The sequence below is a fragment of the Pseudopodoces humilis genome, chromosome 8 (assembly GCF_049639895.1).
Source record: "Pseudopodoces humilis isolate 2021_Gansu_Grassland_sample_001 chromosome 8, ASM4963989v1, whole genome shotgun sequence".
Classification (NCBI taxonomy): domain Eukaryota; kingdom Metazoa; phylum Chordata; class Aves; order Passeriformes; family Paridae; genus Pseudopodoces; species Pseudopodoces humilis.
The window spans coordinates 28,099,456-28,120,151 of record NC_142207.1 but is presented as its reverse complement, the minus strand read 5'-3'; the positions used below and the strand labels follow the sequence as shown (position 1 = coordinate 28,120,151).

The 20,696-nt window shown below is 39.1% G+C and overlaps 2 protein-coding genes across 7 annotated transcripts in view; both read right to left on the bottom strand.

The window, feature by feature from the left end:
- The window catches only part of PGAP1 (post-GPI attachment to proteins inositol deacylase 1), a 33,393-nt gene extending 18,230 nt beyond the window's left edge, over positions 1-15,163 (bottom strand). The window contains exons 1-11 of the mRNA XM_005520030.3: positions 15,011-15,163; positions 10,766-10,919; positions 7,959-8,134; positions 7,160-7,331; positions 5,895-6,055; positions 4,275-4,327; positions 4,026-4,092; positions 2,911-3,016; positions 2,395-2,450; positions 2,198-2,281; positions 803-852 (exon numbers count right to left, since the gene is read on the bottom strand). Coding sequence (XP_005520087.2) covers positions 803-852; positions 2,198-2,281; positions 2,395-2,450; positions 2,911-3,016; positions 4,026-4,092; positions 4,275-4,327; positions 5,895-6,055; positions 7,160-7,331; positions 7,959-8,134; positions 10,766-10,919; positions 15,011-15,163 — 1,232 coding nt within the window. The remainder of the gene's footprint in view (positions 1-802; positions 853-2,197; positions 2,282-2,394; positions 2,451-2,910; positions 3,017-4,025; positions 4,093-4,274; positions 4,328-5,894; positions 6,056-7,159; positions 7,332-7,958; positions 8,135-10,765; positions 10,920-15,010) is intronic.
- Positions 15,164-16,033: 870 nt separating this feature from the next.
- The window catches only part of ANKRD44 (ankyrin repeat domain 44), a 131,005-nt gene continuing 126,342 nt past the window's right edge, over positions 16,034-20,696 (bottom strand). For 3 of the 6 annotated variants that reach the window (XM_014249450.2, XM_014249451.2, XM_088058726.1), the window contains exon 28: positions 16,034-20,671. In XM_014249450.2, coding sequence (XP_014104925.2) covers positions 20,406-20,671 — 266 coding nt within the window. In that variant the 3' untranslated portion in view covers positions 16,034-20,405. The remainder of the gene's footprint in view (positions 20,672-20,696) is intronic. The other 3 variants (XM_014249452.2, XM_005519931.3, XM_088058727.1) reach the window with 2 other exon arrangements.

Genomic DNA, 20,696 nt, shown 5'->3' with positions numbered 1-20,696 from the left:
GAACAGACAGGTACTTTGCTAGTTCAATTTTGCCTGAAAGCTTTCCCTAATTTGAAGAGTAGATTGAATTTACTTTGAGTTTATTTTAAAAATGTAAGCTAAGACAATGTTTTAAATCCATTTTGTAATGACTGTCGTAACAAATAACCACTAAACCACCCACCCTTCTAAATATTTTTATGACAGTAGCAATTTTGAAATAAGAAAAAAAGATACTTTAATCCACTCCTGTGGCTCTGTGTAACATTTGACATCTTTTGTCACAGGATTCCAAAGAAATAGAATGACAGAGTGTTTTGGGTTGAAAAGGACATTAAAAACCATCTAGTTCCAAAAGCTCTGCCATGGGCAGGAACACCCTCTACTAGACCAGGTTACTCAGGACCCCATCCAACCTGGCTTGGAACATCTCCAGGGATGGGACATCCACAGCCTTCGTGGGGGAGCTGCTCCAATGCCTCACCACCCTCACAGTGAACAACTTCTCACTAATACCCAATCTAAACCTGCCCTGTCAGTTTAAAGCCACTACCCCTTGTTCTGTCACCTCATGCTCTCGTGAAAGGTCCCTTTCCAGCTCTTGCTATGGAGGTCAAAAATATAGCTCCATGAAGGAGAATATCACCTATTTTAAGAAAAGCTATTCTTTCCTGTTTTCCTGGTGATATAGAAAGCATGAATTATTTACAATAACAATTTTACTTCCCAATCCCTTCCTACCAAGGATAATTTATACACTTTAAATTCAAACACAGTCTCACAAAACCCATCTGAATAAAGAACTGGAACTATTCATACTCACCACATTGATGAATTAGTGTTCATGCAGCCATAAATCCAGCTACTTGTGTCCTGTAAAGTCAATACCATAAAATACTACATTACCTATGTGTGATTGCATTGATAAATATATTAAAAATGCAGGGGTTAAAATGATGATAATTAAAGGACTAATATCATAATCTTGCAATTATAATTGTAAGGACAGAAAGGTGAAGCTTTAGAGGGAATGGTGGGGGTTTCTAGGAACGATTTGAAATAGCTTCCATTTGCCACCCTTTGTATGAATAAATGCAAGGTTAAGCAAACAAGCTTTCATAATTTCTCTTTAAAAAATATCCACCTTACACATCATGTTTAATCTCTTCTAACTAAAAGAAACATCTCAAGGTTCTCTTTTAAGCAGTAGAGGAATACTTTAGATATTTAATGTCCTACTGCTCCGTCCCTTGAGTATTTAAGTGTTCTGATAGCACCATGATGCAGCTCTCAGAGATTTGTTTTGTACCTCCCTCCTCCTCTCAAGCTGTACTAGGCATGTGTTTCAGACATTATAACACGAGCAAAAGTTAATCTAACAAAGCACAGCCAAGATCACAAGATACACGTAAGCACTGACTGTGCCACTGAGAAGGACAATTAGAAAAGCACCAAGCACAGACAATTGCTCACAATGGTGGTGTGAATGCCATCTTTGGCAAGGAGAGGAGGGGCAACAGGGACAGGCAGGATGAAACAGGAAAGCATCTCAATTTTCTTGCCACTAATGTAAAATACATGGTTCTGAAAAGCATATTTATCCAGCTTTAATTTGCCAAGTGATTAATTTCATTCTTGTATATAAAAACAACAACAACAGCAAAAAAAACTTGGCTGAATGTATGTGTCTCAAGATAAAAGTAAAAGAAATGCACATTATGGTGCTTCCTCTCCATAGGAGACAACTGGAGTGGTGCTGTCTCCTCATCTGTCTTCCATTCACTTTCCCTGCATAGTGAAAGATCTCTGTAGCCTTTCAGGCTCACTTAAATTTTATTATGGGAAAGCAAACCTATAAACAGCTTTCCTAAATTAGAAGTATGGCAAAAACACAGCAGTACTAAAAACAATTTCTTCCTTCAAAACCATCAATACAGAACTGCACTAAATTAAAGGACCCAGTAATGCAGAGCTAAATTGAAGAGTTGGAAAGAAAACATTTGAGGTTCAGGTGGCACTGAAGATTTCAGATCTTGAATTCTAAGTGTGACACACTAAAGCAGGTAGTACCTCTGACATGCATTAGGCTGTGATTGTAAATGGATGGCAGCAATTTCAACAGCTGCTCATTAACTGTCTTAGAACTGCAGCAAATGGAAGTTAAAAAAACCCACATCTTTATAAACCAGTTCCAGACATTAAAGAAGTATTTTCTCACCAACATACTATTTTCACAGTAAACATGACTGTATGACTTTCTGTGGCTTTCAAGAGGAAATGAGAAATATTTTCCATCAGAATCCTTAAAAAAAAAAAAGATCATTAGTAAAAAATCACCACAAACCCCCCAACAAAGCAACCAAAACAAAAATAAAAATACAAACATAAGAACACAATGGGAGAAAAAATACTTACATTGTAAACTGAATAAGTCCATTTTGAGCCTTTGACTGTAATCCACATGAAAGCTCCTAAAAATAAGTATTTTAGTATGCTGCACTACAAGAATGATTGTCCTTACATCCAAAATCTTGTTTTTTACTGATCACCAAGGTCTTATCTGCTATCTCAACATGGATGTAAACTTTATGTGATTTAATCAACAGAGGATTGCTACTGCTTACAATTACATGCAACAGTTATCATCAGTTACACAGGAAACAATAAAGCCCTAGGATCCTGTTACTAATTACTAATGGCAAAATAAAAACCCCATGGATCTTGAAACAAAATAAAGGCAACAAAACAAATAAACCAAAAAATTATTTGTGTAATTATAGGGTGACTGATTAATGATGAGGCAACATTAGAAACAGTCCCAGTCTTTGTTCCTGTCTGAAGGACAGAAGGGTATTTTGAAACTTAGTGAAAAGATTTACCATTAACAAAGGAGTATCACTGAATCCTATTTGAAAGAAAACTGCTGCACACCTGTGAGGTTTGTAAAAGCTTCAGGATTTTCCTCAAACATCTTCGCAGGGTGTCTCACAAAGTGGTGATTCAGTACAGACATTCTCTTCTTTGGGTCCTCAGTTATCTAAAACAAGAGCGCATCATCAATTTTTTCCCAAAGTGTGTGACTTAAGATCATCTCATGATCACAGCTAGCAATACAGTTTTGTGGGTGGAAGGCAGGAAAGATTGTTAGAAGTCATTGAGCCCCTTTCTGTCCTGATTCCAATACTCTGCAGTGCCATCAATAAGCAATCACTGCAATACAGAAAATCTACATATTATAAAGCACAGCCAAAACTTTCGGGAGCTTTACATTCTCACCTACCAATAACACCAGGAAACCATTCTATTAAACTTTACTTATACACACGGGTGCATTCCTCCTGAGAGGACACTTAGGCCAGAGCTTAAGAAAAATTCTCACATTTAGGCTAATCTAAGTTCACATATCCAGCTGTATAGCTACACTGGGCTGCACCTTTGTTTGGGGTTTTGCTTTTTCCAAATAAACCTTCCAGGCCTAATCTTCATCTATTCCACTTTCCAAAACTGTGGCCATTACAACTTATTTCTGGAAAGTTTTACCCTCTAGCACAGTCAGTGCTGCAGAACAACTGTACTCCTCTTTTTGTCTCTCTAAATTACACATTGAAGTATACATGAAAAACTAAAGGAGTCTTTCCCAACTAGCTTCAGAAGGAACGCCTGAAATCCTTCCTCTTCTGTGTCTTGCACTCTGCTCTTATGTACACATTGAAAGGTCAAATTCACAGCTACACATCTAACAAAATTTGTTTATCCTGGTACAAGGTCAACTGAACCTGCTGCTTTATGGAAGAAATGTTCAGCCCACAACTCAGCTATATAGCATCAAGCAGTCAATAATGAAAACTGAACTAACATCTTGTTATTTCTGACTCTTTGGTCAAACACCACAAAGGGATTTTTCAGTGATTGGTACAAAATGGATGCGATTTTCTCAGCATGACTTAGAATAAGCAAAAAAAAGTTTTCTGTATAACAGGGAAATATTTATCCTGGTTAAACATTCTGAGATGGGAGAAGAAAGTGTGATGGGTAAATATACAGACCTGCCTTGTGTTTTCATCTATGAGATCAAAGAAAGCTCTAATGGTAGCCAGGATCAGTTCTTTGCACCTAGAAGGCAGAATAAGTAAAATTAAATCTATAAAGGAAAGATCCAGGGTGATAAAACTGGTCAGAAGAGACTTCACCATAATACTAAACTGAAGTTAAATTATGGTAGAAAGTGATAACTTTTAAAGTAGAGAAGAGAGCTATGCACGGTCAGTCAATTAACCTTTGTTCCATTATCTTACCACACTATGGAGAGATGGTCAGTTGAGGCCCAAGCTCTAGGCACAGCTGAGCTCTGTTTAGGTGAAGAAAAAGGTTAAGCTTTTGTTAGTACTCAACATTCTAAAATTATATGGAAACCTTTCCCCTCCTTATTTAAACGTATTTGCACAATTATTATAAAAATCAGCCTTTATCTTAAGAGTTTCAGGGCTTAGGGTACAACAGAATGACTTCTTCAGTCACCAATCTTGTAAGCTTTGATGCATGTGACAAGATGAAAATTATAAAACAAAATTACCAAATTATCTATGTTAGATAGCAGAGACCAATGGTGAAAGAGCAGAAAATGGGAGTGGAGGAAACTTACCAAAAATTTCTTCAAAGACTGCTTCTATGACTAATCTTACTATTTTAATAACTGATCCTGGCACATGACAATAGAAGCATACCAACAAAAGCTGCCGTTGAGAAACCAAGGGCGCCCCCAACAGAGAGAACCATCAGAACACCACAAAGAAAAAACTGGACAGTCTGAAGCTATTACTTGGCTTTAAATGGATTTCATATATCACATTTTAGGGACTAACAAGATCAAAAAAAATCTCCACAAATGGAACTCATCAACCTATTGCTCAATGTGAATCAAATAAGCTATGAACTATTAATGCATCTCTCATGGGAAGGAAAAAAACCAAACTGAACAGCAACAACCACAATACAACCTCCAAAATTAAACAACTAAAACCAGAAAGAACTGGTACCACTGCTCTCATGCAAAATTCTGGTCACCAACACTCAAGAGAAATGAAAGTAGAGCAGATGCAGAGAAGGGTTACTAGGACAAAGGGAATGCAGAGTTAATCCTCTTAGCCTAGCAGGATCTGAGCTGAGCTTATTTATAGACAGCTTTCTGTACAACACACAGGGAAGTAAACACCAAGGGAATGACAGCTATTTCATGTAACATTTTAAGCAGATGTCAGAAGAAAGGCATTAAAAAACTGGCTTCTGCAGTAAATGGAAGTTGGAAATTACAAATTTTCCCCAGTCCTATGAGGGTTTTCCAGCTTCTCCATGTAGGGAACAAGTTGATGCAGAGGGGATGGAACAACAAACCTAAATACTTTCTGATGACCCTTAATTAATTTTGGAAGGACAGATGCCTCAAAAAGCAGAAAATTTGACTTGATGATCCTCTACATCCTTTCTATTCTTAAATTCTTTTAAAAACAACAAATACAAAAAGAATACGCCATGCCAGGGCTCTCTTTTATAAAAGAACACTCTACCTCTATAGTACATACTCTCCTTTCTCCCTATACACATCTCTTGCAAAAACACGGGGAAATAAAACTTGAGTTCTGGAACAGAAGAAGTGCAAGCAGGTAGTAAGAAGAAACAGTACCAAGTGATAGATAATTCCAATCAGTGCCACACATACTCCTCTAGTGGAGGCTCACTTAGACTACATCAACTATTTATGATTTTATAACCAAACAGTATCCATTTAGTGTTTTAACATGCAGTATTTTCATATTTATTTACACTACGCTGCCCATATAGACACTGATACATGCATTACACAAATAACTATCTAACACAGTCCCATGCAAAACCAAAAAAACAGTTTTCTTTTTTACCACAACAGATAAGGCACTGTCATGTTGACTCAATCTTGGTAGAAAAGCCAGTCCTGAACGAACTTGGTAATCTCTGAATCCTCCCGCCACAGAAAGGGTAGTTAAATTTCTTAAATCTTGGGCCTTTAGAATCCAATGATTGTTTACAGCTGTATAAAAATCTATAAAATACATTAAAATCAATCAAAATTTTCCCATAAGCCTATTTGATACACAAAAAAGAGCTATATAAACATTAACTAAAAGTTTCTGTTAGCCCCCCTGGAGATATTTGAGCTCTGATTATCTCTTGATTCATGTAATAGAGGAAAATGATTGTTTTAACATGAAGAGGTAGCGGTTAGGAAAGACAGATACATTTTCTGTATCAGCTGAGCAGATATATTGTTAGAGCAGCAATCCATAGGTTTATTTGAAAAACAGATACACATTTACTTGAAGTCCAGAAACAGTCAGTAAGGAAGATGCATTGCACTGAAATCAACTGTAGGATAGAGAATTAATACAAGCACAATAAATCAAATCCAGCAGCTAAAGATAATCCATTCCTCTTGGGTGTCACAGAGAATAATGAGAATTAATGTCTGTTCTCTTTCCTTCACCAATTCCCTCAGTATCTACATGTAGCAGCACAATTATCACTAAACACATATTTAATCAGTATAGTTTAATCAAATCTAGCTGCTCAGGAAGTGTTTACTACACGTGTAATGATTATACTTTATTTTTATGCCACAGTTATTTAGGTGAGGGAAAATATGATCTTTCTTTGTAAAAATTTAAAATATGTAAATACATCTATATTTATATTCTCACCTCTACAACGTTTGGGTTAAAAATATTACATTTGATAATATTGAAAAATATTACATTTAACACCTTCTACGGAACTAACACTGTCTCATTCGACAAAGATAAAAGTCTTTACAGAGGTCAAGTTTTAAAAAAGGAGAAAAAAAAGAAAGAAAATACGTCATTCACTGGAAAGCTTACAAATTTAGTAACGTGCCCTGCAACTTATTAAATTACAAATTATTAAGAGCTCCAGGCCTCACACAGAAACTCAAGTCCACATAATCCATTTTATATGACACTTGACTTTCTCTGAGTATCCTGGCACCCTCAACTACCTGAGTAACAAAGTAACAGATTCATTACAGTAAATAAAGCAGCACATTTTGCTGTTGATTTGCAAGAATCTCCCCACTAAAGCTTGAGAGGCTCAATAAAGAAATACAATGTGATTAGACAACTGCAATACTCACCAGTAAGATATTTGTCTAAAGGCATTACAGGTGCAACGTGAGGTGTGGCTTGTGTAATGAGCAGGTTTATAAGTTCAGGCTTAAAATTCTTCAGAGTGAGCAATGCTCTTGCAACAAGACCACCCATGGAATGCCCAACTATTGCTACACTGCTCGGTGCAAATTCTCGATCCTTCAGCAAAGAGCAATCAGACACATCAGAAACAGATCTGACATTGAACTGTTCTTATTAGCTGTAGATTTTATCCCCCCCAAATTAGCTTATGGTCTTTCAAGGACAACATTAATTAGCATCAACTTAACAAGCTTACAAACTGAATAAAAATTTACTTGCTATCTCATGAAAATGTGCTTAATATGAAGTATCCAGCTCAAAAGGAAACATTGTGTAGCTAGCTTGTGTAAGCTTAAGTATATTAAGCTTATTTTAATTTCTGAGACTTTTAGGACAGAGGACATCAAAGAACTTTCCCAGAGAAAACTGGCTGTAAGGCAATGCTACATGAATATTTTAATAAGCTACAGACATTTATGTCTCTACTAGAAAAAGGCATCCATTGTGCATGGACTTATTTAGAAATACAACACAGAACCTCACCAAAGCTTTGGGGTTGTCACAAGTACTAAAAATCTCTTAAAGAAAAGCAATTCTCTATTGCATTATTGTCACCTTCAAATATCTACACACATTTTAAAGTCTCCCTCCCCTACTCATCACTCTTCAGTTTTGCAGCAGGAAAGGCAGCCAGAATTCCATTCCCAAATGGAAGTACATTACTCAGCACGTGTCACTACTTACCCTGTACAACTTCAGAATTACTTTTATGCACTCATGCACAAACTTGGTCTGTCGTTGCAGGCTACCACCATACAATGCAACCAACTCCTCATTAAAGTTAACACTGAAGAAATTAAAATGATACTTGAAGTCAACATCTTCTGCTTTTCTAAGTGCAACAGAGCCAAGAGAACGTACTAGGAAAAGAAACCACATCAATTAGAACAGTCCAACAGCCACTTAGTACCATTTTAGCAGAAAAACACATAAATACATAATCAATTCAGAAACAAGTACATTAAATCCATTGTTGACCTCAAGCCATTTATAAAAGACATTCAAAACCAAACCATCTCTTTTCAGCTTACTGCTGACTAGAGAGGTATTTTATGTCAAGAACAAATTTTTACAAGCATCAAGGATTGTTCCACCTTAGGGCTGCTTTTCTTATCTCCCTTGCACCTTCTTATTACCACCAGGACAAGAAGGCATTCTTGATTTCAACTGTAGAGGCATTCCTACTGCTATGCTTTCCTAAAACTCCTTCAAAGGCCATCAACTCCAAGACAACATTCCCAAATACCACTAAGATAAGTATGGAGGACTGCAAAACCAAACCCTAAAGGACACTTGTCCATCTAAAACCTTGAGTGAGAAAATGTTCACTTTCCAAGGTCTTGCCTCTGACCTGTCTTCCATGTCTAACCCTGGCCACTATCTAATACAGCCTTTAGTGTCCAGAATTGTCCCCAAGTTTCCACAGAGACAATGCAGGATGGGAACAATACCAACTGCAAATAAGAAGGCACAGTAGCAGAAGAAGAAAATAAAAGAGAAAGTTCCAAAAGTGCCTATATAAAATAACAAATGATGGTCATAAAGGTCTGCCCAAATCTGGCACATAGGAGCAAGATTCTCCTAGACTACAACAGGTTGAGAGAACTGCAGAACCCTCCGTCTCAGATCATCTTTTACTCAAAGTCTGAATTTTGTGCTTTTTACAAATTTCATTTTAGTGCCCATGAAAGATGACAAATTACCATCACTTTCAAAAGTGCCTGCAACACATCAAAAACCCCTGAAGGTGGGTTGTGAGTGAACCTCTTCTTTCAAGTGAAAGGACAAGAGGATGTTCCCAAGTTGCACTAGGGAACATTTATATTGAATCTTAGGAAATGTTTTTTCCCAAAAAGTGTGGCTGGACATTGGAACTTGCTGCACAAGGCAGTGGTGGAGTTGCCATCCCTGGAGGCATTTAAAACCCCTGTAGATGTGGCATTCAGGGACATGGCTTAGTGGTGGGCTTGGCAGTGCTGGGTAAATGCTTGCATTCCATGATGTTAAAGGTCCTTTCCAACCTAAATGGTTCTATGAAAATAACAAGGCCAGCAAAGGCAGCAGCAGCACTTGCCTTCATTGCTCAGCAAATATGAATATATTTTAAACAACTAAGAAAACTACAATAGCAACACCTCTGTTCATCTAGGCATCAGAATACAACCATGTTATCTCCCAATAAATTCTGAAGAAAGTATGAATTAATTCCAATTAATTTTAAGAAAAGTTTTGCAAAATGCACAGACGTATTGCCAGTCTCCCTAAATCCACTCCAAAAAGAACATTACTAAAATATGTATTGCTCCTATAGCATGTGGTACTTCTACTCACCTAGTTTGTTTGTTCTTCAGAAATTTCCTTTTGATTCCTAAAATGCCCTGAGAGTACCATTCTATTTCCTGCATAGTGATGTACTGCCGTGTGTTTATAGAGACAGCATTAATTCACAGATTTGCAATATTTGATGCATAATCACAAAAGTCCATATGGCACCTCTCATAATCATTATGTTAGTAATCTTCTTTTGATGCTATTGTGCCTGGAAGACTGTATGGTTTTCTGAAAGTACTTATTGGTAAAATATTTTACACTGTTATAAGCTAAGCAACTATGTTCTCAAAAAATCCCAGCTCTCTAAAGGTTCTCTGAAATCGGGAAATTTAATAATCAAGTTTAGTGCTAATATAAGGAAAAATTATCACAGTAAGACATGAGGGTTCAGACTGTGCCAGTTTTCCCCACACAGACACATCCATTTTCTAACACCATGAGAGTGTTATTTACTGTTTCAAAGCACATTTTAGGGAACAAAAATAACAGTCTGACAAACCCAGACTGGAAGGAATAGCAGGTACCAAAGTAAACACTGAAACACAAAACTTCACATACCATTAGCTTTGGTATTCAGAATGAAAAAATAAAAATGCTTTAAAAATATTACTGCTCTTCATCTGGATTCTAGAAACGTAAGAGGGAAAACAAAGAGGCTATATGTAAAGTAAAGATGATGTTAAGGGAAAAACACCCCTAAATAAAGATGTGGGGAATAATGAAACTAGAGGGCAAGCTTAGATGATGCTGCTTTCTATAGCATGTAATTCCTTTACATCACAGATGACAGATGGTTCAGTTTCTCCTAATCAAATTCAGGTCATGCTTTATTTGGCATTAACTGCACTAAACATTGTTCAAATCAAAACCAACTAGATGTTTGCAATCAAAAGTACAGCAAGGGTGCAGTGCTGCCAGAGGACAGCATAAACTGTAATATTTCTGGCTTTCAAAAGGCTTGCTCCAGAGAAATATTATAGCTTAACCATTTGACTGATTTCAAACAATAACCATGTATCTTGACTGTTTGAAATTAAACAGACATTTAATATGATCAACTGTTATGGCTCTGTCTGGTATTATTTCAAACAGAAAACTACCTAATGCACAAATGTGAGAGCTTTTTCTGTAACAAAGCTATAACTCAGCAACACACTTACCTTGTTTATAACTGCCAGCATTCCCGGGAAGAAAGAGAACTGGAATTCCTGTCAATAGGAGATTTTTGTTTTCTTCAGCATAGTTCCCTTCCCCATAGAGATACAGCTCATATGCTGGGTATCGTCTGGCTGTTTTCTTGGGTAATTTTATTTTCTATTGCAAAAGTTAAAAAGAAAACAAAGACCTTGTTTACAGTGCTACAAACAGGAAAATGCTGCAGCTATCCAGCCATTTAAACGATCTGGCTTATGTGGTTTTATTTTTATGGTTGTAAATTACAGTCTAAAGAATAAAGATTGAAAAACTGGGTTTGGCTTTAAAAAAAGCTTATCAAAAATGGAATATCAAGCAAACTGTCTAAGTAAGTATTACTGGGCAAAATGACTGGCTGCAGTTACTCTAAACAGTGATTACTTACAACCAGCTTTGAAACAAACTTCAAATGAATGCAATTATATATCTATCAAAGCTGTACATTCATAAGTAAATTCATCCTTATAATGGGGGGGGGAGGGAAGAGGGAAAAAAAAAAAAAAAGGCATATCAAAACCCCACCAATTCTCCCAGAAGAGGAGAAGCTGAGACCAGAAACTGGGGCATGTGAATGACGCTATTTCCCTATTCCTGAGGCACGGGAATGGTTCTGGAATCCCCTCCAATGCAACGGATCTCAGAACAAGGATCGGACAAGCTGAACCTGGAGAGCAGTGTGGTGTGGGTGACAGATGACACCTGTTACCTCAGGGTAAACTGCAGAGGCCGTGGGAACTCGCTTAGCTGATTTTTACAGAGACATCACCTGCAGTGGCAGTTTGAACAACAGCAGCAACCACTTCAACACAGCTCAGCAGATAAAGCAAACCCTTGGTACTTTGGGGCTGTTTCTGTTTCATTTTCAGAGCTGGGTCTGTGGTCTGACAAAACCACCTGGTTCTGCAACAACCCAAGCTCTAACATACATGTCAGCTGTTCCTTGAAAGAAGGCTGTATTTCTTATGCTAAAGACAAAAACAAGTAACCCCCTAACCTAGCACACGTCTGATTCACAGGATTAGGATTCCCAAAGAGAAAAGAACAAGATCTCTTTGATCCCAATAGCTACGTGAGGATTAATCTTACACCTGTAAGTCAATCTCTTAGAGTCACATGGCACTGTCTTAATTAAATGTGTTCTTGTTTACTACTATTTCAGTTTAACACCTGCATAGAGGCTGATTGGTTTATAACTCTGAGGTTCTAAGATACAGATTTTTAAAATTTTATTATAAAATTTGATGAGTGCAAATACACTCGTTCCAATGTTTGATTATGTTACAACAATTGAGAGAAAAATAAGATAATACAAAAATAAATGTATTTATGGTGTAATTTACATTCTAAGGAAATGCTTTTACAGAATCAGGTCAAGACTAAACTCAGTTTTGTATCAGGAATCTCCTGTAAAGTCTCTCTTAATTGCTTTCCTGAAATAGAAGTATCTTTCATTCAAACAATTTACTGTTTTCTCTCAGCTGCATCTACCACAGAGATTCTGTGGTATCTACCACAGATTTAATTCTGTGCCCACACACTGCTTCCCTATCTCTCCTCAACTAATGACTGTTTTCCTTCCCCCTTGGCCTCCAAAATTTTTGGTATGTTGGTTATTTCCAAACTATTTTCAAGATGTTTTATATATATATATATAAAATATCTCTATCCTATGAGATATATCTATGTGTGTGTATTATTTACAGTATTTTCATTATCTTGATTCATTAACACAAAAGAGAGTGTGAGGTATTATGTCTTCAGATTGTCCTTTGGTCTTTTCCCTTCCTTCATCATCCTGCCCTTCTAGCTCCACTGACTTCACTGTCCCATTCTCATTCTTTTCTGCTGCTCCTCTTGCAAAGGCTTTCAAAATCATGTGAAAAATCCTTCAGCAGTTCCCATTACTAAACTAAGAGTGCCATCAAGATGTGCTTATATCACTTCCTGACAGATCAAATCAACTGTTCATCCACAGAAACTTCCTGGTTCATTGTCTTTTACCTAAAACTTTTATGGAATGTAAAAATTAACATGCTGTTCTTCCTTGGGGCAATGTCAAACACAAAAACTCACACAACCCATGAGAATTGTACTGTCAAAATATGGGGGATTTTTTGTAATTCACAGTATTTAAATATTATAACAAAATGGCAACGTATAACTCCAAAGGAAAAGAGACATTCATGTTACATGACAGCGGGTTTAAACTGTGAACTCCCAAGATAATGCTTATGTAATAAGTTGTAGCAAGCTACAGCAACTTTTTAAAATGTCAGTGCAGGCTTCATTTTTCACCCTGGTTCCATAAGAAATTAGGTTTTTGTGAACAAGTCCTCATTACTAACATCTGAATCTCTTGCCGAGTACAGCTGAACAGGACAAAGGCAGGTTAAATTCAAACACTGCAGTTCTAAAACTCATGCAAAAGAAGATGATCAATTACTAGGCTGACTGTGAGCTAACCCACACTGATAGATGCAGAAGACATCACACCTCTTGTTTAATTGCTCAGTTATTTGTTCTGTAATGTGACACCAATCCGGAAGCAAGGACAGGTACCTCCCACCTGAAACTCCCAACCTGCAATTTCCTAGTGAAGGCAGCTCTACACAGACACCTCCAACAATAAAAAGCTACTTATAAAGCACAATACCTTAGCAAACCCAAACAAATTCCCAATTGGCCCCCCAGTGCAAAGTACCGTTTTCTGCACGGTAAAAGTGATTACTCAGGAAACAGAAATACCAGAGGGCAATGCAGCCAGCTGTGACTTGCATCTTCTGCACCCAACTACTGCTCACCTCTAAGCCTTGCATCCCGCCTAAAGATGTTTGGGAGTTTAAGCCCTTACATAATGAGTAAATACAAAAGATGTGGTGGCAGACAAGAGTTTCAGGCACCCGCCAATAACATCACACAGATCTTGCCAGTAACTTCCAGTTGGTTGGCTTAACATTGAAGCTGAAGCAGGTTTTGGCTGCCAGGAGATCCGAAAACTTGCTGCATAGTACTTAAGTATTTATAACAGCTTAAATGAATTTGTTCCACAGCACTGAATAAACAATCCCTGTAGCCATACCAAGGTCCTCTTTTGTAGGCTAAGATGGCTATATCAAGGTTAGCAAATGAAGGTTAATAGATCCAAAACTTAACTTTCTGTTTCATTATGAATTTAGACACTTAAGTGTTGCTTTTAGATCTTCTTTACTGTGCAAGCCAGCTTTCAACCTACCTCTGAACTGTGTTATTTAGAATAACTACTATTTTTTCCAACATAGATTAGATCTCAGATAATGAAAAATTAATGTTCAGAAATCAACCAGTTATAAAAGGAAATGCTGTAGTAAGAACTACTATCAAAAAGAGAAATTGTTTTCTAAGAACTGCATGGTGCAGCGTTAGCAGGAAACTTACAAATATGCATTTACATCCTTCCACTACTAATCCAGAATAGTGTGTGGAAAAAAACGGTTCCAGGAGCAGTCCCCTCTCTCAAACTGATCCCAGGTTTTCAAAGAGACTTCTACAAGGCTCTGTTAGCAAAACAAGAGGGACCTCAAGACAAATTTACAAACTCTACCGTGTACATTGTAGGACATGCCACCTCCAAGTGCTTATCGAGAGGACTTTGCACCACTGTTCACGACCTCGGGAAGAACACTAATAGTCAAAGCTCAGTTATGCGCTTTTTGGACACACTGGTTACTTCACACTCCGCAGTCACGGAAAGGGCTATGAAGTGCAAGGCTCGGCCTCCTGAGCACGGGCAGTGCTGGGAGTGCTGTCAGAGGAGCTGGCCCAGCCTTTTCCTCGGCCAACACCTGCGTGAGCTCCTGCGTTTCACAGAGCTACAGGCAACCCCAGGCACCGGCAGCTTCGATCGCGGGCAGGTTTTGCACCGCTGGCAGCGCGGAACGCCCCGCTGGGTTATAGGTGGGCGGCTCTTCGACCGCTCTCTCCCCGAGGGGCACCGTCACAAGAAGCGGGCACGGCAGCGCGTCCTGCCAGCCCCGGCCCCGCTCACGCCCCAGCTGCCCGTGCCCCATGCACCGCTCTCGGCTCCCGCCCGGCGGCGAACCCCGAGTTAGGGGCTGTTCTCCTCCTGGGGGAGCTGCGCCTCAGGCTCCCGTCTCCGGGCTCCGGCCGCGGCGGGGCGGGCGGCAACGCCCCGGGGGCGGCAGGTCCCACCTGTTACACCCCGCCGCACTCACCAGGTACTCGGGGTACTCGTACATGTAGGTCATGCTGCACCGGTTCTCCTCGTAGAGGAACATTACGTCCCGCACGCCCAGCAGCACCAGGGCCGCCAGCGCCCCGTAGAAGAGCGCTGCCAGCGCGGGCAGCCGGCGGCCCGCCCGCCCCATGGCGCCCCGCGGGGCGGGGGGCTGCTCCCCCCGGGCTCCCCGCGCACACGGGCACGGCGGGGCGGGGCGGGAGCGCCGCCGCCCGGGAGGCGGAGCGGGAGGGCGGCCGAGCCGACGCCTCAACCTGGCCGCCGCCGGCGCCAGGGGGTGGCCGCCATGTTGGGGAGGTCGGGCGGCCGCTGGGCCGAGGGGCCCGCCCGCCATGTCGCGGCTCGCGGGGGAGGCGTGTCCGCCATGATGGGGAGGGCGCTGCACGGGGCCGTGAGGGAGCGCGGCCGCTCGGCCCCGCAGCGCTCCGGGGGCTCGGGATCCGGTCCAAGCCCGCCGGAGCCAGCCGGGCCGCGCAGCTGGCCGAAAACAAACCCACACACCCCGCTGGGGACGGACCCTGCACTGGGGGGAGCGGCTCACTGATAAACATGCGTAAAGCTGCAGACACTCACCACCTAATGCGCTGGTGGGCATTTGTTTTCGGGGTTTTGTGGGTTTTTTCTTTTCCTTTTCGTGGATTTTGTTTGTTTGCTTTAATTCGGGTACTTTTAACACCTTACCATGGATATCTTTAAGTTTTCGGCTGCATTTTTGTCCCTGTGGGATTGCTGCCCCAGCCCGCTGCAGGGCACGCCCAGCAGAGCGGGTGGTGCTCGCCAGGGGAAACAGTGAAATAATTAATGACTGAGCAAAACCAAAATTTACTTGGCGGTTTATTTTGCTCCCCCACTTTCCCCGAATCTAAATAGTAAACAAAATCAGCTTTCCAGGGCAAGGGGTATTTACACATGAGGGAACTACGAAATAGTTGCATTTTCATTTCCACTGCTAAATACCTACGCCTCCCCGGCTCCCCCAAAAGAAACAAAATTTACTCAGTTTTCCATTGTATTTGTACCATTTTTATTTGTAAAAATAACCATCTGAATGCACCGCAATAGTAGTTTACAGTTAGGGCTCTTTATTACATTAATACAGCATTCAGTAGTTTAAAAAGTTACTAAACTGTGCTTGAGAAGATTCAGGTTGAATTCCAAGTCATTCAATGAATTAAGTTTTTTTTCCTCATTTCATACGTGACATTTACCCAAGTTCTTAAACTTCAATTTACAAAAGCAAACAATACCGACAAAACCCCACTGAAACCATCAAACAATGTTTTTATATCGTTTATTACAAATGTTATGCAAAATATAACACTGGCACCAGATGCGTATCACCATGGTTTGTAAAGATATATTGCACATGCTAAAGCATAAAATATAAGACAAAACCTACAAAACATAAGATATTGGCTTTAATATGTAGATCACTGCATAAGAAATGCATAAAATTACATTTTATACACACACTCAAGATTGTCACTAGTTTAAAACGCCCTTTCCTATAACACTGACCTAAGTTTACTTTTGTGTAATAAGAAAGCATTTTCAGCACTGCAAAAATTATACATTATTCCTATAGAAATTTAGCATATTAATTTTCATTTCAATGCAGGTAGAACATATGAAAAGAAGAAACACTTTATACATTCAAAAAAGGTCTGAAATGAAAATTTACTGGTAATATATTGCTTTTGTAACACTCAAATGAAAAAAAAAAGAGACAAGTTTCACAAAACATTTCCATTATACACAAATATAAAAAGGCACTCTAATAGTTCTTACATGACTAAGAATAAAAATCACAATTTTTTTTTTTTTTTAATCATCCTCAAATACATAACCAAGTTTCTCAACAGTACAATGGATAAACAATTCATTTCATGTGTTTGTTCTAATTCAATAACCTGGCAGTTGTTGACTGCATAAAAGTACCAAACACATTATGGTGCCCTTTTAATAGCGATGAACAGAAATCCCCTGAGCTATTTCACAGCAATTTCAGGCAGTCCGGAGGTTGTGACTCAGTATTTATGAGAGAGGCTTGGGAGCCCATCCTGCTCTGGATTCCACCTGCAGCTGTGGTTAAAATACAGGATGAAACGATCCTGCCAATACACCTGGGCAGGGAGCTGCCCCTCCCCTAGTGCCCTCTGCTGGGTGCAGACACAGAAGTTGTCCACGTACTGTAAGCTGCAGGATCCAGGGTTAAGTGCAACAATTCTGTATGATTACTCTTGTAAGAAGTCCACAGAAAGGCAAGGAGATTATTTACAAGAGTAACATTACTCCCATGCTTAAAATACCTGCCCTAAACTACACGTTTATTTCTACATGTGATAAATTACAGATTAATGTGCTAGCATACAAAAAAAAAGGGATTCTGGTAACTCACATGAGATGTGGGACAGGGCAACACTGAGCACTCCTGAGCGTCTCGCTCGTGGCACTTTTCCTCCTAAATCCAGCACCCTCAAAACAGGACCTGTGCAGTGCCCTGGAGGTGCAAGCACAGCTTGCGTTCCCGTGCTTTTTGGAATGCTGCATCCTGACAGCATCGTAGGGTTTCATGGGTAAAGGTAAGATTTGGTTCCTGGAAGGATCAGCGTGACTCAGAAATAAATCACCTCTGCTTCTGGGATGCGCGAAGAGGCAGCAGTTGTTGCACTACACAATTACCAGTGTTACGAGGTATCGCAATTAGAAAAAATTTTGGTAACTGTATGGTAGCAGGCAAAAGTACTGAAACTTTTTAAATGACAAGAAAAAATAAACTTTTTATAAAGAAGGCTGGTTTTCTCTTAATGAAGCACTGTCATGTAGGATAGCGTAATTTTCTGTATTTCAGGGTGAGACTTATAACTAATCCTGCCAAGGAGCCTGCCTACATTTCTGCTTAAAATAAGATTAAAATGCTGATTCTGCTGTTAGACAGGTGGCAGCTATTTCCCATATGTTTGTTTTCAATGCCATCCTTCCACATAAAAAAAACCCAAAATTTGGGATTACTATTCATTTTGGAACAGGCACCACTGAAAATTTTAACAATTGATCTCTCTTATTTTCAGTGCTTTAAGTAAGGTGGTTATTGCTATTCTGCAAGTTTTAAAAGCAAAAATGCAGAGAAAAATCAATTAGAATTTTATTTCACACTATTTCTGAGGAGAAAACAAAGGTTTCAGGTTCTCTGACATTCTACTGTAGAAACTACAGAGCTGAGAGAAAAGAGGGTTTTTTTTGTTGTAAACTTTTGAAAATTGTAATGGTCAAGGAAAAAATAATTTTAGTAAGGCAAAATAAACTTAATATATAAATATTTTTTCCTAATTAAAGAACTGAAATCTGCCAATAGATTTTCAACAATTCAGCAGAACGGGGCTAACAACTGCAACTAAAATTCAACTCCTTCCTTTTCCTTTACCCTGCTGAAAGCGAGCACTGGGGAAGCTCATCTCACCCTCCCAGAACAGAACACAGGCCTGAGACAAGCTGAGTGTGAATGACAGGGACAGGAACACCTGACTCCATGCTCTGCCACAGCTGCATGGGTTTTCTCACCTGTTTGGCAAGGGGCTGGATCTCTTTCTTAAGCTCCTAAACAAAGGAAGGTGTTTTGCTTTCTGCTTTTTCCCAACACAGCCAGTGGACCATTGCATTCCGTACAAGATGGGCACTCTCCCAGAGTGCATCCACCTTTCCTTTTGCTACTCAGGCTCTCGGTCTTGCCAGATTCACATTTCATTATGCATGAATACTAACTAGGAGAACAAGCCATAGTTATTTTTCCTGGGCATTTGTTTCATTTCAAATAAATAGAAACACATTTACATTAAAAGTATATGAACATATTCTTAAGTCTGGGGAAAAAAACCCACCTGTGGTCAACACATCATCAGTTAAAAATGTCAACTTGAAACCTGTGTCATAAAATGTAAAATTCAGCCAAGACTACTCAAACTATTACCTCAAAAGTGTATATTTTTATCATTTAGAAAAAACTACTTCATTATGTCACTCACATTTGAAGAAAAAAATAAAAGTAGCAAAGTCTTCAATTTAATTACTGAAGCATTTTGGTCCTCTTGGTACGGCTGGTTAGTTCATGATAGTTTTTGTTTGTTTTTTGTTTTTGTTTACAAAGTCTCATTCTTCCTTTTGTACATCTGTTGCAGAGGAGGGTCGGGGTCCATTTGACCTAGAAACTTTGGCAGAAGGAGTAAACATATTCACAAAGTTGACACTGCTTTAAGAGCTGGTGACAAAAGGCTTTTTAGCATCTATCTCTGGTCCCCTGCACAGTACTGTTGTGTTTCTGGTGTTTGGTATTTCAACTTTTGGTGTTATGCTTTCATTGCTTTACCTTTGCTCTGTTAATCAAAACACTGGCAAAAGTATTTTAAAATTCAATACTGTTTACAGTAAAAATAAGTTATTTAACCATAGAAAAGGAAAAAAGTGCCATTTAAATTGGCAAATCATTATAAACTTCTACATACACCTTTGTCTACACCTGATTTCTCCCCCTCTCCCTTTTTTTTTTCCTGGTATTGGATTCATGATTAATGGCTCAGATGACAGAAACATGCCATGACCCTAATTCTGTAGTGCAAATAAACCATACACATTTGTGCTGAATTGAAAAACAATAAGGGCCAAGTGATTAGCATTTTACAGAAGTGATGTTCATGGGAAAATATGGTGAGATGAGCAGAATTTGGCCTTAAGAATTAACAACTACATTTTTCTAATTGTGTACTGCAACTAAGAACTGTAAAAAGTGCCTTCTGTATGTTTAAGTGCTTAATATAGGCAGAATGTAAAATGTTTTATTTCCTGTAGAAAATAATACAGGCATTTTTAAGATTACAACTTGACCTTTGGTTCGTGTAAAAAAAGTATCTAATTAACAGAGCCCCTGGAAGCAGGAAACAGACAAATGTAGGAAAGGGGTGATGCTCAAATCTGTGAAGGCTATGCTGGAAATAGGATTGTGTACTAAAGGTGCAGCTAAAACATGAAAGAACTCTTTATGAACAGTTCCCTGTTTATTTGTGCTGTCAAAAAGAAAAAAGGCATTTTCTCTTTTTCTTCTTAAAATAAGAGGTAGAGACTTTCCACAGGGGCACTTTGGGCCTGAAGAAAACATAAGGAAACTGAAAAGCTGCAGAACTCTAGTAGGAATATGTTCCAGTAAATCCCTCTAATTTTGTTATTTAAAGGCTTGATTCTCATCAACACTACAAATCTTCAATACCGACTTGTCAAGAATAATAGTTCAGAATATAACTGTGGGATTTAAGCTGTTTAAAAAGACAAAAATTAAAGCTGAAATGAAATAATAACAAAAAAGTTTTTCTAATACCAATGAGTCAAAATGTTTCAGAATCTGAATCATTTTCATTGTACCCATCCTCTGTCCCTATGTTATTACTCAAGGGCTTATTGTAAGAGTTAATGCCACCCATAGCGGAGCCATCGCAGAGATGTGTCCTGCCCAAATTGTCTTTTTTAAAACAAGTGAAGTTGAAAGCCGTCACTGAACTGGAGGGAGAAAAAGGCATCATGGTAGCCAAAATGAGTGCCAGGCAGTCAGCCACGTCTTTGTTAGGAGCACAAGCCAGGGCTGGCGTATGACCTGGGCACAAATGCAGACAAGGCAA